This window comes from Piliocolobus tephrosceles, chromosome 6 (genome assembly GCF_002776525.5).
Source record: "Piliocolobus tephrosceles isolate RC106 chromosome 6, ASM277652v3, whole genome shotgun sequence".
NCBI classification, from domain to species: domain Eukaryota; kingdom Metazoa; phylum Chordata; class Mammalia; order Primates; family Cercopithecidae; genus Piliocolobus; species Piliocolobus tephrosceles.
Window position 1 is genome coordinate 54312730 of NC_045439.1, and position 18634 is coordinate 54331363.

The 18634-nt window shown below is 36.2% G+C and overlaps 1 protein-coding gene across 4 annotated transcripts in view; it reads left to right on the forward strand.

The window, feature by feature from the left end:
• DDHD1 (DDHD domain containing 1) overlaps positions 1-14421 on the forward strand; it is a 120120-nt gene extending 105699 nt beyond the window's left edge. For 2 of the 4 annotated variants that reach the window (XM_023230835.2, XM_023230855.2), the window contains 4 exons: positions 2191-2443; positions 3469-3660; positions 6174-6257; positions 11434-14421. In XM_023230835.2, coding sequence (XP_023086603.1) covers positions 2191-2443; positions 3469-3660; positions 6174-6257; positions 11434-11615 — 711 coding nt within the window. In that variant the 3' untranslated portion in view covers positions 11616-14421. The remainder of the gene's footprint in view (positions 1-2190; positions 2444-3468; positions 3661-6173; positions 6258-11433) is intronic. The other 2 variants (XM_023230845.2, XM_023230859.2) reach the window with 1 other exon arrangement.
• The last annotated feature ends 4213 nt before the right edge of the window (positions 14422-18634 follow it).

The following is an 18634-nucleotide window of genomic DNA, read 5'->3' on the forward strand; positions in this document are numbered from 1 at the left end:
TATCTGATTATTAAACATGTGTTTTGGTTAATTTAGAGCTCATGAGATAAAATACCTTAGAGATGGTCTGGTTATGTTGCACTTGTAACACAGGAACGTAATGTAAAAATATTATTCCCAGACAATTAATACAAGAGACAGGAGTCTACTGGACTTTCAAACCTTAACCAATTGTAATACCAGTAACCTAGAAACCATAAATCTTAAAAATCCTGCTCTAAATACTTTTTTATCTAAAATATGCTACAATATTGGAATGTGTTTTGTAGACTCTCTGAAAAATGAAAATATTCAAATATTAAACATCAAAATAAAACTTTTATTATAGCCTAATAGAATTGTAAAATGTTGGATTTTTCTATTCTCTGTTATGTTTATGCTGTAAATTTTTTTTTAATGGAAGAACCTTGCATCCTGGTAAGCAGTGTAATGCCAAGTAAGCTTTTTAAACAAGAAAAATGTCCCCTTAAAACTTCTTTGGGACAAGGCTGGTTTAACTGAATATTAAACTATTTTAAATAGCATTTATTCTCTGAAAAAATAGCTTTATATAATTGTGGAAAGTCTTTTAAAGGATCCTTTTAGCTAGTACCAAATAAATATAACATTGACTAACCATTTGAATTTTAGAAAATCTTCCATATAAAGACTTACAACTGCTATATTGACTTCACTGAACTGGAAGTTTATATAAAATTCAAATACAAACTGCACAATCCAAGTTATTTCTGAGACTATATCTTATCAGTATGATGTAGATAATAATATTTTGCCTTCTAGGATTGTTAGGATTAAGTAAAATATATATATACACCCAGCTAGACAATAAGCATTTCATCAACATATACTCATTTTATTCATTGTCTCGTAACTTGAAAGTGAATTTCAGTCCATAGGTCTGCTCTGAGCCCTGTCCTTTGTATATCTTAAACTTTGTTGTAACTTTAAAGGAGGGTCCAAACTCATACGTTTTTATTATTCATTTTATAGTTTCTCTGTGATGTTTTTAAAAATTAATACTTTGTTAAATAGTTTATGTCAGAAAGGTGCAAGGCAGTTTTTACAAATGTTATCTGTTCTTTCTCACATCTCTGTAAGAAAGGAAGTGTTGGCCAGGCGCCGTGGCTCACGCCTGTAATCCCAGCACTTTGAGAGGCCGAGGTGGGCGGATTACGAGGTCAGGAGATCAAGACCATCCTGGCTAACATGGTGAAACCCCATCTCTACTAAAAATACAAAAAAAAAAAATTAGCCGGGCATGTTGGTGGGTGCCTGTAGTCCCAGCTGTTCGGGAGGCTGAGGCAGGAGAATGGCGTGAACCCAGGAACGGAGGTTGCAGTGAGCCAAGATCGCGCCACTGCACTCCAGCATGGGCGACAGAGTGAGACTCCATCACACAAAAAAAAAAGGAAGTGTTACCTCCTTTCTACATCTCAGGAAACTAAGGGCTCCGAGACCTAGTGACTTGACAAGCATCATGCAATTAATAAGTGACAGAGGCCGGGCGCAGTGGCTCGTGCCTGTTATCCTAACACTTTGGGAGGTTGAGATGGGAGGATTGCCTGAGCCCAGGAGTTCGAGACCAGTCTGGGCACCATGGTGAGACCCTATCTCCATCTTAAAAAATAAAATTTTTGAAAAATGTAAATTAAAAAATAAGTGGTAGAAGCCAGAATATGAATTTGGGGGATGCTGATGCCATATCCATTGCCTTTTCTGCTGTCTCATCGCTATTTCACATCAGACAGATGCTCTTATGCTGGCATCTGATTTATGCTGTTACTATATCAATCTATTTTAAAATAGAGCTAAAATAGAGCTTAAATAGAGCTCCTAAAATATTAAAAATTGACCTTATTTGCTGTTTCCCAGGATTACCATCTACTACTTCAACTTTGCTCATGAGACTAAATAAATCTAATTGTTACATATCAGAACATAATGAAAATATTTCTCTGAAAAATTAATTGATAGACATTATTAGTCTAGACTGTTTTTCATAATCTCATCATTAGACCAACTGTATATTAACAGTGAACAAATAGAAATACATGTTTGAAATAACTATTGTTTTTTAATTAAATTCCGTCTCTGAGGCTTATGTAGCATGCAATAGAGTAAGAATAGTTTATTAAAATCCAAGCATTGTGCTTTAATGCTGTGTTTCTTTGAATTTTTTTTTTAATCAAGGCTTATAGATTAGAACCATTAATACTGAAACACTACAGCAACATTTCACCTGTCCAGATCCACTGGTACAATACTTCAAATCCTCTACCTTATGAACATATGAAGCCAAGCTTCCTCAACCCAGCTAAAGAATCTACCTCAGTTTCAGAGAATGAAGGCATTTCAACCATACCAAGCCCTGTGACCTCACCAGTCTTGTCCCGCAGACACTATGGAGAATCTATAACAAATATAGGCAAAGCAAGCATACTAGGTAATTTATCTTAAGTATTCCTTATCTATGGATATAAGCACTTTTATAGACATAAAGTTTGGGGAGCTAGAAGCATTCTATGTATTAGGAAACTCCCAATAGTTAATCCCTGTGTCTACAATTAACTACCCTCCCAATGTTCATATTTGAGGCCCAAAAAGCTCTAACGTTCTCTGATTAGATCAGATCTTACAGTTTTAGAATATGAGATAGCTGGATGGACCAGTAAAAGCTGTTCTAAGTTCCTCGTTTTAATCTTGATCCTACCACTTGCTGCGAGATCTTGAGCAAATAATATAGTTTTTAATGCTCTACTTGCTCATCTGTGAAATAAGAAAGCACTTGTGTCAGAGGGTGCTCCCTACCAACCAGTTCTCTGATCTATTCTAAAAGTCTCTCAAACTATGTGATTCCTGAGGGCAACAAGGATGTTTAATCTTTCTTTGAATGATCTCCAGTACTAGCACAATATTTGGCTGTATCACTGGAACTGGATTATGTGCTATTTGAATCTGTCCATTGCCTTTGGTTACAAGTTGCCTTAATATAAAGTCCCACAAGGTGGCACTATAAATAGGCTTTATCTGCTGGACTCTTTTGCTGTTTCACTTTCTCGTATTAATACATTGTTTATTGATGGCTTTTTCTTACATATCCATTTAAATTCAGTAGTAAGTATATCAGTAATAAATCTATACTCATATCAACGGCATGGTTCTTTTATTAAAGATTTTAATCTTGCCAAATATTTTAATAAACCATGATCACTTGAATAAAATAGAATCTTGATTCCTTTGTTTATATATTCCTATGTTATGTTCCTAGAGCTTATACCACTGTCTTTCTATTCACCATTTTTATTTAGAAACCTGCAATATAAATTATAATTTTCTTATGTTCCCACCCTGGAAAAACATGACTAGGGTTTGGTCCCTCTGCCAGTTGGCTGTAATTATGGGTGGTGCTCTTTAGCTTAGTGTGTGGTGTAATTCAACAGAATGACTACCCTGCTTTGTGAAATACAGGGGCTGCTAGCATTGGAAAGGGACTTGGAGGAATGTTGTTCTCAAGATTTGGACGTTCATCTACAACACCGTCATCTGAAACATCAAAAGACTCAATGGAAGATGAGAAGAAGCCAGTCGTCTCACCTTCTGCTACCACCGTGGCAACACAGACCCTTCCACATAGCAGTTCTGGCTTCCTTGATTCTGCATGTTAGTCCATACATTATTTCCTGAAGTTTATACTGTATCTTTTTAAAACTTGGGGAGGGCAGGGAGGTATAAGATATTAATACTAGCTAGTCAACTCTAAGATCTAAAGTGTGCCTTAACTTTGAAAGAAAAAAATGCTTTTCTTCTGCTTATATTTTTAACAGTAATTTCCAGGAAAATGCAGTTTTACTTTCTGCATTGGTGAATTAATAGAATATTAATAATTAGGGCCTTGTGGCACAGGGTCTTAAACATCAAACATAAAACAAATCTCTTTAGGGTAAGTACCCCCTGAGGTTTATAAAGTAGATTTTTACTAATATGATCTTCTCAGTCTCAAAAATCATGTAATTATTGCTTTAGATCTGTGCGGTATCTGGTCTTGAGACTTTAAAAACTGCTATACCAAAGTCATCTTGCTTCTATTCAAAGCTTAGAAATTTTATTGGATCTGCTGAATGGCTTCCAATTCTATCCCAGTTACCTAGTGTAAAGCAGATATTGAAAAAACGAGTAAATAAATGGATAGTTATGTTGGACTTAGCATTATAATGGATCTTTATTTAAGCTTTCTCCAGTGGACTTACAAAGTTTGAAATGTTGAGTAGTTGTGAAACACTAATACACTTAGTATATATTTACTTCCAAGAGTCTGAACTTGACCATTATTTTTAGGTGTCTAGTAAAATAAAACTAAAACGTCAAGTCCTATTTTTTCATCGACACCTATAAAGAAATACAAATTCTGAAACTAGCTAGTCCTTTTCTGTAACTATAACAGGGAGAAAACTTTTCTTTCTCAAGAAATTTTTAGACAAATTTTATTTGTTACTTATCGTGTTGTGTTCTTACTGTGTCGGCTACTCTAAATTGTAACATGATGGCATTCATTGCCATCCATCCTTAGAAAGTTCAGGTGTGACACTCCTGGAGGCTGAATAATTCTTTCATAGTCAACTCCACTCCGGGATGAATTATTAATAGGGTTGAACATCCCTACTTGGGCCAACAGCATTTTTAATTTAATTCTATCTGTGCCAGACTCGGTATCTAAAATTTATAGTTGCAAGTCTGGAAAATTCTTTTTTAGGCTTTGATATTTGCATTAAATATATTTTAGTTTTCCTATAAGAGTTCTCATACTATTTCTGACTTGTTTCTACTTAATATCAAAAATGTGAATGTGAAAATACAAAATTCTGTTGTGACATGCAGATGTCAAGAAAACTCTAATTCCTGATAAAAATTAATTTCAAAGAATTTTGTAAGGTAGCAGATAAAAAGTCACGCTTTTCTGTAATGTCATTAATGCACAACAGTAGTGCTGGTAAACATTAGAGTGAGTGAGGGAGCAAGAAGAACAGGGGTTTAACCCCCTAGAAAAAGGTAATGAAAGCGTATGTATAGAATCTATAGGATCTGAGGGAATACAACTTTTTTAGTTGTTTTTTTTTTTCTGTTTAACGTAGTAATTTCAAAATAATAGAGAAACACCCAGTTTTTTCTTCCAGAACAGCAGTTAGTAGAAGTGCATAGCTGTATTGCATCTTTTTATTTTGAGAGCTTAATAAAATACATACTATGTCATTCTTACACATAAATTCTTTGATAGTCCAGATGGTAAATTTGTTGTCAACAAGACTCAATGTGAAGTAATCATTGAGTCTTACACATATTCATATATTACACATACTTAACGTATTATACATATTACACATACTCACCTCTAGATATAGATATAACTATTAAAATTAGACTATTAATTATAATAAGAGTCTGCCTTTTAAATCCTATTCCCAAGATTTGCTTTACTAATTATTTGGCTTGCTTCATTAACGCAATCTGTGGAATCATCATAATTTCTCGTCGTAAATGCTGTCTTGGCTATATCGTGCAAATCATAAAACTTTTCTTCATTAAATCTTCTTTCTGAAATTTGGTCATTGTAATTAGGTGATTCTGGCTTCCCTTCTTCCTTCTACTTACATTGGTTGCCTCATTTCTTCTGGATAACCTTTATTCTGAAGCTACCAACTTTGATTCACTTGCTATTTGAGGGTAAAATGGGGCACAGGCTTAGAATTCATGATCTGTTTCTTTATGTGAAGAATGAGTGTTGTCAATTGAAACCTGTTTTATTTTCATCCAGTTGAAGCATCTTACATAGCTATTCTTCATTTCTTTTGAAAAGTCTAGATTTCTTTTCTAACATAAAATGCAAAGATCTGTTTCTTTTAGCATTGTTTTGCATCGAGGTTAGAAACTAAATTAGCTATGAATTTGGGGGAATATCTGGGTGTTAACAGATTATGAGATTATATTTCAAGTTACTTATGCTTACATTTTCCATGAAAGAGCTCCTTACAAAAATTTAGATGTGTACTACTTTATGTATGCTAGATTTAGCCAACTTATTTGGGAGTAGTGTTCTAACTTTTGGCCACTACATCATTGAAGGCCATTTTTAATCATCAGCCAGCGCTTTACAGCATCTTGTGTTTTTTTTTTCACAGATTTCAGACTTCAAGAATCGTTCTTTAATCTCCCACAACTTCTTTTTCCGGAAAATGTAATGCAGAATAAAGATAATGCCCTCGGTATGGTATATGTCAGGAATAGCATTCGGAATACTATAAAAATGATCTACTTAGAGTTCTTCTGCTCGTTGAAAAATTGGATCAGTTCTTCTATGAGATCAGCTTCAGTGTTACCATTATAGACTATTTTATGTGTATTTTCTTCCCATATTTTCTAATCTTAAATGATAGTGGTTCTAAAACCTGAAAATTGACTAGCCACTTAATGTGCTAAAGTATATTAGTGTATACTTCTACAAAGAAGGAAACTGAAGAAAAGCATAAGGTCATTTTCCTTCTTCTTTAGTGTCCTAAAGGCTCCAAAGAGGTTTGCTATTTCTTTTCATTTAATACATTTAGATATAAAAGGGTTTCTAATAGTACAAAGAATGTAATCATTCTTGGTTATTTCAGGTATCAGTAAATTTACCACTTAGGGTTGCAGGTATGTCATAGCTGATTGCTTTCAACACAAATATTTAATGTAGTTTAGGAGAGTACATTCACTTTAAAAAACAGTATTCTTAGATGTAAGAGATATTTTTAATCTCTTAATTTTCAGTATATTCTAAATGTATCACTATGGATTAACTTTAGCAGTTTAAAATTATTTTTATGACGAACTTCTGATTCCTTTTTCCACAGCTTCTCTTTTTAAAAAAAAAAAAAATACTAGATTTTGTCTTTGACAAATCACATTATAGCGTTTTGGGGTTTGTTTTTTTTTGTTTTTGTTTTTGTTTTTTTAATGTTTTAACCACATCTCATTTTACAATTTCTTTATTTGATCACCAATTTTCATAAATTTTTTCAATTAAAAAAAAAAAACTCGGACCGGGCGTGGCGGCTCAAGCCTGTAATCCCAGCACTTTGGGAGGCCGAGACGGGCGGATCACAAGGTCAGGAGATCGAGACCATCCTGGCTAACCTGGTGAAACCCCGTCTCTACTAAAAAAAAGAAAATAGCCGGGTGAGGTGGCGGGCGCCTGTGGTCCCAGCTACTCGGGAGGCTGAGACAGGAGAATGGCATAAACCCGGGAGGCGGAGCTTGCAGTGAGCTGAGATCCGGCCACTGCACTCCAGCCTGGGCGACAGAGCGAGACTCCGTCTCAAAAAAAAAAAAGCTCTTATACTACTTCAGTTTGTGTTGATCTAACTCAGTGAATTCCCCTTAAGAAATTATCTTACGTAAGTGCTCTCTCTGGTCTCTGCCCAAGCCAGCCTCTTTCATAAAGAAATAATTTTATATCTGTTTTTTGCATTTTTGGTTGGAGAAAGGAAAATTAATTCACTCATATATTTGTCCTGCAACCAAGTAGCCCATATATCCAGTATCTCAAAACCATCCTACCTAGCTACCTAAGCAGTTAAACTTGTAATCATAACTACACAAAATGATTCAGGTGGTAATGTCTACATGGCTTCTTTTTGCGCTTCCTGTTGTCATTCACTCAACAATTGTTTACTTCGCTGTTTACCTTGAGCCAAGAGACCATGGTAATCATTAGAAAAGATAAGATGAAACAAATTTCAATTCTGCTTATAAAGATGCTAGTGTGAAAATTATATATTTTCTAGAGAGCATAATCTCTAGTAGGGAAGGTAGATAACTGCATAAGTAATTATAATATATGGTAGAATGTGATGAACCACAAAACAGAGGTACAGTAAAGGACTCTCAGTTCTAAGGAATGAAAGATTGCTTTCACCTGGAGAAAGGTCTCAATCATTCATACAAAGAAGTAAATGGCTAGATTTGTTGGACCCTTCACAATTTGGTTTGACAAAATTTTCTAGTCAAAGTCAGAACTACTCCCTTTTAATCATTCCTGGTTTTTCTCAAGAAAACTAACATATTTCCCTTCGTGCCCCATGCTTCCCACCTCTGCGGTTTTACTTATGCTGTTTGTTCTCCCTGCAATGTCTTTTCATCTGTGCATGTCCAAATCCTCCTCCTTCCAGGGAGCCTTTTATGATTTCTCCAGGTGAAAGCCATCTTTCTTTCCTTAGAACTGAGAGAGTCCTTCACTGTATCTCTGCTTTGTGGTTCATCATATTCTACCATATATTATAATTACTTATTATATGTCTGTTGACAAGCCTTGTGCACACAATAATTCTCTGATGAAAGCACACTACTGATGACACTTGACCTTCACACTATGGAGATTCCTTGATTGTCAAGCACTTCCACATGGAATGTGGCAGATACTACACTTTGGAGAACAGGGAAAGAAATATGCCCATGTATGTGACACCCCAGAAAGAAAATAATCCATGTTTTAAAACAGTTTAAGCAAAGAGTTGATGATTGTTTAAAAACACATTTTCTTTTCTCATTTTTACTTCTCTTCAACTGTTTAGAAACCTGATTCTTTTTTTTTTTTTTTTTTTTTATGGATAGAGAAATTCTGTCACTTGGGCATTCCAGAGAGAAAAAGGAGTGATGACTTTATGTTCTCCACGTTTCTTTTTTTGTTTTGGTTTGGTTTTTCTTGACCTAGCTCAGCTAGAGAAAGCAGGGAAAAACTACCAACCTGTATGACAACATCCATTCTTGAGATGGTAATAATGAGAAAGTAGGTCCTAGGCTACTCCATGTAGATTTGAGCCTACTTTGGCCAAGAGCTGATCTCACAACACATATAGAATGGCGCTGCCAGGTAGACCCTCACTCCCTTGGGAACTCTGTGATCTACCTGAGAGAGAGAAAAGATGGAACATAGGCCCACCTAGTTTCATCCATCCACCTGCATAACCAACATACGTGTGAGGTCCCCTGCACCGACAGCCAGACTGCCTGGAATAAACCTCTTCAGGGAGGACAAGAAACTGAAACAGGTTCATCAAGTACAAGCTAGCTTCCTAATACCCATTTTGATGGAGACAACCTATAGATAAGTATAGCAGGATAGAGGGAGCCAATCTGGTTAGTGATACCGAGTAAAGTCCCTTTAAGTGATAAAATGATACGGGCACATAATATAGGACAAGAATGAAATTTAACATTTGAGTGTCTATGCAAAGGTAGTGTTGTAAGACAGTAATAGCACATTAAGAATAATTTCAGGAACATAAAATCAAAGTGGAGCCAAATAACACGTGTTATAAACAGGAAATATCTTCCTTTCTTTGACTTAAAAAACAGAATTATAACTAAAAAGTGTTGGACTAGGAAGACATTATGGAGTGGCATTTGAAAGTGAATTCTTAAAAATTATAACTTTGTGGTCTTCACTAATATTAACACATTTCCCATCTGTTTTTCATCTTCTTTTTCCTTTGTAATTCATCTTGACTCATCTTCATTGTGCTTGAGCTTTCCGGTTTCTTGTTCTATTTTTATCTTCCTGTCTGTTGTGTCAGAATGTACCTACAAATCTAATACAGATGTCCCATGGAATACAAAAGATTAGGACATTTACTAACTCACCAGTCCACATGGATTTCAGCTATTTCTGACTTGTTATTGATTAGCTTATTGTAATTTAAATTTTAAAAATGCAGTCCAGGCCGGACACGGTGGCTCACGCCTGTAATCCCAGCACTTTGGGAGGCTGAGGTGGGTAGATCACAAGGTCAGGAGTTCAAGACCATCCTGGTCAACATAGTGAAATCCCGTCTCTACTAAAAATACAAAAAAATTAGCCGGGTGTGGTGGTGGGCACCTGTAATCCTAGCTACTCGGGAGGCTGAAACCGGAGAATTGCTTGAACCCGGGAGAGGGAGGTTTCAGTGAGCAAAAATTGTGCCACTGCACTCCAGCCTGGGTGACAGAGTGAGACTTTGTCTCAAAAAAAAAAAAAAAAAGCAGCCCAAAAAACTTAGTAAAAATCCCAGGTCAATGTATTTTACAAGTATTTTATAACCTAGTTGGTATTTATACCACTTAAGTGTAAACCTTCTCTGAAAATGTATAGCTAGATTTATGAACATACCTTGTAAGAAGAGCATAATTGAACAGAAAAATAACAACTGTATAAGCATTTTTAAATTACCAAATGGTATTTTCACAAAATACCTATTTAAAATAAGCATTAACTAAGCATTTATATGAAGTATTTCCCTAGAGTATTATGATTTCCTATGTATGATTGCCAAATTCCCATTATAAATCAAAACCCAACTTTTAGTCCAATCTCCTTCTTATTGTGCCAGTTTTACTCTTAAAATCCTTGTGGTGCTTGTTCAGGGGCAGACTTTATAGTGTCTGGTTGGTAGCGATTTGAGTATTTTTGTTTTGTTTGTAACATAGACCCTTCAGAACACTGTAAGGCTTATTAACAGTTTTAAAGGAGTTCCTAAAGATCACGATGTCATTTTCTTAAGTGTTTATCTCTAAGGATTTATTAAATGAGTTCAGTGAAATTATCTTAGAGCCTTGATTTGTTAAGGTGATTTTTCTCTAACAGGTATTGCAAAGACTTTCTGTGGGTTTTAGAAAATAGTTGATTGGATTCACTGAATTGTTTGTGGATAGCACTGTTACAAGCAAAGTCCTTCCTCCCAAGAATCACCACTGCTCCTCCCTGTTTAACTTTCCCAGCCAACCTGCATGTTCTTCTTTTATTGAACAAACACTTAATGAGCATTTGTATGTCCCAGGCACATGTTAGACCCTGCTGATTGGATGGAGACTAGGGTTTATGGGGGTTGCCTGTGAGGCCTTCAGCCTAGTAGAGAAGAAAGCATTCTAGGACTGTACACAGATGGTTATCTTCTGACATATCCCCCACACAACCAGTGGATATATAGGGCCTCCCTAAAGAAGAGATTGAATGATCTCTTGCACTCCCACGGGCATTATTGCATGCAAGCCTGGCCTGTAAATCTTCAAGAGGGGTGTTTTCGTTATTTTACAGATTAGGCACAAGGATTAAATAGTAATGCCAGGTTTTGAAAGCAATTTTTTTTAACTCTGAAAATATTCTATGATATACCAAGTGATTTTTTTGTCTTCCTTTATTATTTCATATTAACTTTAGCATACAAAGGAAAGAACTTCACAAATAGAATCCTATGCTACTGAGACTCTTTTGAGTGTTTTTCTTATAAGATGATAATGGAAAGTCACTTTTTTAAAAAGTGACAGAATCACTTCTATTTAGCTAAATTTTTACTCTCAACTCTAGTAAGTCTATATAGAACATATTTTATTGTAATCTGTATTCATTTGTTTAACTTCTTTTCTTTTTAGTGGAGTTGGATCACAGGATTGATTTTGAACTCAGAGAAGGCCTTGTGGAGAGCCGTTATTGGTCAGCTGTCACGTCGCATACTGCCTATTGGTCATCTTTGGATGTTGCCCTTTTTCTTTTAACCTTCATGTACAAACATGAGCACGATAATGATGCAAAACCCAATTTAGATCCAATCTGAACTCTCGAAGGACATGAATGGCCTAAAACTGATTTTTTTTTCCTGTTAAAATGTGTGTGTCAAGATAAGGAGATTTCAGGGTTAAAGTATATTTTAGTTTTGTTTAGGGCAACAGATATTTGAATTTAAAAGCACTTTATTTAAAAAGAAATGTTTTCAGTTCTGAAGAAGTTATTTACAGTTTCTATCATTCTAATTATGAGTCTGACAAAACCTTCTCCAGAGAATCAAGCAAGACCTGGATGTGAAGAAGGTTTGGGTAAACTGCATGTAAAGGCTACAAATCACAATCTGATTCCTCCCAAATATAAAGGCATATGGAACATAATGTATTAACCAAAGTATGTTATAAATTAAAAATAGTCAAGGTTCAGCATATTCTATATGAAGATCGCAAGGTGGTATCATTGTTTTAGATTTCTATGAAGGCTTTCATTTTTACATCCCTTTGAAAAAATATAACAGATTAAAAATGTTTTGAATTTAACTTGTTTAGGAAAAACTAATGCTTAAAACAATATTTGAACTACTGTATTTATAATTTATTACCTCTAATTGCTTTATTTCAATGTATGAGACATGACTGTTTTAATGTTTGCTTTGAACATAATTTAAGAACCAGATTTATTTTCTATAGTGTTAAACCCTTTTTTCTCAGAACTTCATCTTTGTACTCTTCAGATGAATATATAGACACTGTGGCATACATTATTTTCTTTTTTCATTAAAAACTTATGGCTTCATACAACACTAGTTCAATTTTTTAAATAAACTTTTTATTATGTTACATGTACTTCAGGGAAAGCTAAAGTTTCTCTAAACTTGACACAGAGTACTCCATAATGGGTACATTTCATTAGCTTTATTAGAAAACTAGTAAATGCTTTTGAATAGGTAGTATGACAGCTGTTTTAAATGTACAGACATTTGTGTGCCAAACAACATATATGAAGGAATGGGATGCCACTAACTAGTGCACATTGTTTCTAAATGTGCCATTGAGACACAAGGCACAGTAAGTCAGGATTCTGAGGCATTGGAAGGGTTTTCTTCAGCTGTAATTGTTTCCACAGTGCTTTTCATCTGAGGGGCTCAAAGTTTAAGAGGAGTACATTCAATAACCCATGTACTAGCTTCTTGAGGTAAGTAAATAAATCTTGTTCTCATGTTACATGTTAATACACCAAGGCACCAAAACATTTTAGTGCCTTGAATTAGATTACATCACAAATCAGAAAAGCTTGGATTGGGCTGGTCACCGTGGCTCATGCCTGTGATCCCAACACTTTGGGAGGCCAAGGTGGGAGGATCACTTGAGCCCAGGATTTCAAGACCAGCTTGGGCAACATAGTGAGACCCCCTTCTCTGTAAAAAATGACAAAAATTAGCCACTTGTAGTGGTGTACACCTGTAGTCCCAGCTAGTCAAGATGCTGAGGCAGGAGGATCATCCGAGCCCAAAAGTTTGAAGCTGCAGTGAGCTCTGATCGCACCAGTGCACTCCAGCCTGGGTGACAGAGCCAGACCCTGTCTCTAAAAAACAAAGAAAAGCTTGGGTTGAAGCCAGACCATACTCTTTTATATGCTGTTCAATGACTTAATTCACATGTGATCTTTAGTATTTAGTATTTGCAAACAATAATAACAGAAGTTGCAATTGATAATTCGGATAAATGACCATGAACCCAGTGTTTCCCTGCTTGATTTCTAGGTTCTTGGATTCTCACACAAAAGAGGAGTTACCTAGAGGGGATCAGTAGCCATTCCTGTTGCACACAACCCTCACTTCTGAGTGGTTTCCACTAGGTTCCACTTAAGGTGCTGTCTTTTCTTATCTTGCAAGGAATTGCTTAGCTTCCCAATAATCATTGTCAAACTGGGAGCAAAGTTGGTCAGCTGTATCTCTCACCTCCTCCTTTCTTCATAAGATAGTAGAATCTGTGACTTACTTGTAGGTTTTATTTAGCACTTCAGTACTGTTGGCTGCTTTGGCCTTTTGTTGAATTTGCACAACAACATAAAGCACTTGTTTTTAATGTTTAAAAAAAATTCTAAGACTCCATGACCAAGTATGTGACTCACTAAGAAACCCTTGCTATAAAAGGCTTTTGATGAAATCTTAGCAAAGCTAAAGTAATCTCTAACTTAGAGATTCCTATGAACTCAGGTCATTTTCATAGCCTGTTTATTTTGTAGGTCTAATTTAGTTCTCAGGAAAATTAAACTCATGCTATATGACTGTATCGTTAAAGGTACTTGAGCATATGTTGCTGTAGGTGGTATGACACTCAAATGCGTAAGAACTTTAAGGGATTTATCCTTAACCACTAGAATATGAAGAGCCCTTTTTACCTGAGAAGAGTGAAATTATGTCAAACCTTTTAATTTGGTATCACTGAGTAAAAGGTATGTTCCTATAGCCATGGGAATATGTCTGCTTCCTTTTTTTCATATTGAGAAAACAGTCAAATTTAACCATTTGGAGTTTATTTGAATTCTTGGAAAGAGCAATATTCAAAACCTTTTCAAAAATAAGATGTTCTGGACTAGTGGATGGATGTTTTGTTTTCAGTTCATTATTTCATCAGTAGAGATGGTGATTTTGGTTTTGTAGTATCCTTGTTTCTATGTCTGTGCATGTTAATATTGGATGTATTTGTATATACTTAATATACAGACTGTGTGTCCTTCTGGCTTGATTAGAAGCTAAGTCAGTTACTGAGTAACATTTTGCAACTTTATTCCAGGAAGTACTAAATCAGCCAAAAAAAGTTTTGTTTTTGATACCATTAAAATTTTATTCTCTATTTTGTGTATATGCTATGATGATTCTCCCGAGTACTCATTAGATCACTGAACTTTAGTTAGGTTCCCAAGAATTATTGACGGTTAGAGTAAGAATGTCTTAGATTAAATCTAGCTTTGTTTTTACTTTAAAATTAGTCTTGCTAAGCCTTATGTTCATACTTTCTTTTCAACAGTAATTTTGTTTATAATCCAGTGTTACTGTATTTTAGGACATAATTTAAAAATATACTGGATTTTGGACAGGTGTGGCAGCTCATGCCTATAATCCCAGCACTTTTGGAGGCCAAGCAGGGAAGACTGCTTGAGCCCAATAGTTGAAGACCAACCTGGACAACATGGTGAAACCCAGTCTCTACAAAAAATACAAAAATTAGCTGGGTGTTTTGACACACGTCTGTGGTCCCAGCTACTGAGGAGGCTGAAGTGGGTAGGATTGCGAGGAGGTGAAGGCTTCAGTGAGCCAAGATTGCACCACTGCACTCCACCTTGGGTGACAGAGCTGAACCCTGTATCCAAAATATATATATATGTTTACACACACACACACACACACACACACACACACACTGGATGTTCTCATAACTGTTCTTTTGTATGTGAAGCAAGCCTTAGGAATCTTATGTTTTACTTCTTTCTGTTAAACGGCATCTGTTATGTTTTGAAGTACTCACACTGAACATGCTTCATGCTGAATACTCACACTAAAGGCCTCGGACGTGTAAACATTCATCCTTGGTCTCTTTTTTCTCTCTGTTTCCTCATTGGGAGCTAAAGCATCCTAGTCTACAAGAAATTTAACATACCATATTCCAGCTTTGCATCGCCTAACCAGTAGACAAAAGGAAAAAGAAATTGTCAGTGCAGTATCACAGCTGTTGCCTCTGTTCATTCCAGTGATAGTACATGAGCCCCTTCCAGTGGAATCAGATCAAGCCAAGAAATTTTACTGTAAAGTCTGTAGTAGAAGACAAGTAAATAAATTTCTTTTTGATCAATTAGATTGGTATTTCTGTCTTCTCAGCTAATTAATGAGTAAGGTGTGTGGACAATAGAGAAAACTAATTTGAGTGTATGTATTAAAATTGCTCTTCTGAAACAATGTAAGATATTAAAGATCAAGGCAGAGCAAAAAAGAATGTAGCAATCATATGCTAGAAAAAGAAACTAAGTTTTACTAAACTGTGTTTGGGGTAGTTGACCTCTGTAGTTATTCTGAAGTTTTCTATCCCTTATCTGTATTCTTCTGTCATTCCTGTGCCTCAAGACTCTGCCAGGAATCTGATGGTACTCTGGCTGAACTTAAAACGTAAGAATCTCAAAGGTCTCATTTAGTAAATGTTAGTGCTGAGTTGGTGACAGCCTGGGTTCTTTGCTTGTGATAGTTTTCAAAGAACTGTAAAATTTCCAGGTTTGTACAGATTTTTAGAGATCATTTAATCCAGCCCTGTTACAGTATCATGTCAGCATTTAAATAGCAGTAAAGGTCATGAACAGTAAAGCGAGGGGCAGCAGACTCCATGAAAGACTAAATACAGCGACAACTGAGGGAAGTGGTAAAGTAAAAAATATTGATGGAATTTTAAAGCTGGAAGGGGCATAGAGACCATTCTTTTCTGAATAATATTCTGCAAATATTAACAGGTGTCATGTCAAAAACTAAGTTTAGGAATTGACAAATTCAAAAATTTCCCTTACATCAGGGCTTTGGGAGCCTTTGCTACACTAAATGCTCTGTGAATCTATCTGGTGCTGCGTGGGGGCCTCCAAATTTATTTAACCATATTTTTTAATTTGGCATTTACCTAGAGAAATGCTATCACATTTAATTCCTTAATTTTACAGTTTCACCTCCTCATGTGATTCCTTCAGTTTGTAAGTGACCAATTCCACCCTATACAATCACATGGCCAATCAATGACAGAATCAGAATTAGAACCTAGTCCCCTGATTCCCAACTATGTCTTATATCAGACTGTTTCCCCTAATTGATAGGAAACTCCTCCTAAAGGGCAGAAACTGCCTGTCTTCATTTTTGTCCCCCAACCTCCCCTCCACACAGGCACCTCTGTAATCTGATCCTTTACTCAGCAAGCTGTTAACACATGGCTATAGGCTTGAGTTCCCAGTTGGTCCCTTCTTCCTTCCAAACTCTCATAAGAGTACACTATCAGGTCTGGACAGACTTCCTCTTATGCCTCAGATTCAAAATACCCAGGAAAAAGAAAAAGAAATACAAAACAACAAAAAGAAAATCAAGAAAAAAAATAAAATGTCCAGGAAATATTTTGTTAGTTTTCTATTCTGGTGACAAATACAAACTTAAGGAAACAAGTTACACAGTATTAACTAATGTTTAACATTCCTTTCCGTAGTGTTTATGTGTTGGCCTTTTATCAATTCATGACAAATAGGTCACTTCCAAAACTGTTCCAACATAGGTTAACTCAGAAATTTAAAATTTAAGTACTATCCTTTTTGGAGACTACGAGAAGAGTTCTTACTATTGTGTTTTGTTTTGTTTTTTGGTGTGTGTGTGTGTGTGTGTTCGTTCCCCAAAAATAGTCCCTTGGTAGATTGTTAGCGTGAACTTTTCCTCTGCCTTTGTGTTTGAATAGGGGCGGGTGCATGCTTAGTATTGTCTGCTACCTTATGGTTTTTCATTTATATGTAACATGGTACAACTTGCTTCCTCCCCACCCAACAGTTGTCAGGATATGTTGGGGAATATTCTTAAGGAAGATTACATCTGGTCTTCTGTTGGAGTAAGATGAAAAACAAGTATGTTAACACTCGACCTTTAGTGCTTTCTCCTGGAGGACATTGAATATCTAGGAGTGTCACTCATAGCTTCCCTTGACTGTACCCACACCCACCTCGGTCCCTGCTTGATGTCTCAAACTTTTTGTTTCCCTTTGAGCTTCATGACAAAAAATTATAACTATTTTCTGGTTCTAAGGCTGCCATAATCCCAACGTTGCCAGTAAGAAGATGGAGAATTTTTGCTCATAGGGACATTTCTCAGAAGCAGCTGGCACCATGACTCTCCTGAGACCCTTGTTTCCTTTCTTTCAGCTCCTGTGACTTCTTATGTTCACTCTCCCTAACACTACTAAAAGTTGTCAGTGACTGCAATTACAACTCTCTGAAGGCAGGCTTTTTCTTTTTCCTTTGCTTTGTTACCTCTTATTTTCAATAGCCAAGGCAGGTTAGTTTTCTCAGGATCTTCGGTTTTACTGAAGCATGCATTATTTCTGTTTTCTCTCTGCAGTGATCAGTTTGGATGACAGAAACTTTAAACTTTTATTGTAGCATTGTCCAATTCTGATTTTTCTCAGCTAGAACTGATGCACGCACATTTAATAATTTCAAAGAAGTGAGAGGTAAATGTTTTATTCTGCATTATACTGTGTTTCTCTAGCTGAATTGATCTGTTATCTTGCTCACCCGAAAGAAGTAGTTGTGCTCTACAGTGAGCAACCTCATACTAGTCTGTTCTAAGCATTCTGGGGAAAATAGTCCTCATCATACAGTTTGTGGTAACTCTTCCAAAAAGTTTATGAAGATTGAAAGATCTCCCTATTCATCAACTATTGTTTCTGAGAAAGGGGATAGGGACACATAGGTCTGAAGACAACCAAAGCCCTTTGATGATGCCATCTGTCACTCAAGGCTCCCCACAGCCTGCCCAACCTGACTCTCCTGCCTGCTTCTCCTCTGCCTACCTTCAACAATCATTATATTTTTGCTACAATAAACTACATTCCATTTGCCTTTAAATGCTTGCATTTTAGTTATTATAGTGGCTACCTGTTTTTGTCTGCCCAGCATCCTATTTCCCCTCCTTTTGGATCCTCTTACCCAATTCCATACGTCTTCTTGAACCCTTTCCTGCTCCTAGTTAAAATTATTTTCTGCTTTGTGTGAGTCCCTGTAAGCACCAACAGCTCAATCATAGCACTGTCTGCACCATGGCCAGGAGATGAGTACATGACTCAGATCAGACCTTATTTCCCACCCCATAAGCCACAGTGATTAGACAAGAAATAGGCACAGGACCCTAACTAGATAGGGCAGAAGCCTTCCATAGGATTTTATTTGGTGGCCCTGATATGCAGGTAGCCTTCTATGGCTGGTAAACACAATCCAGTGGCACATGGGGTGATATGAGGATGGAGCCATCCATGGCAAAACTCCACCCTTTCCTGGGACATG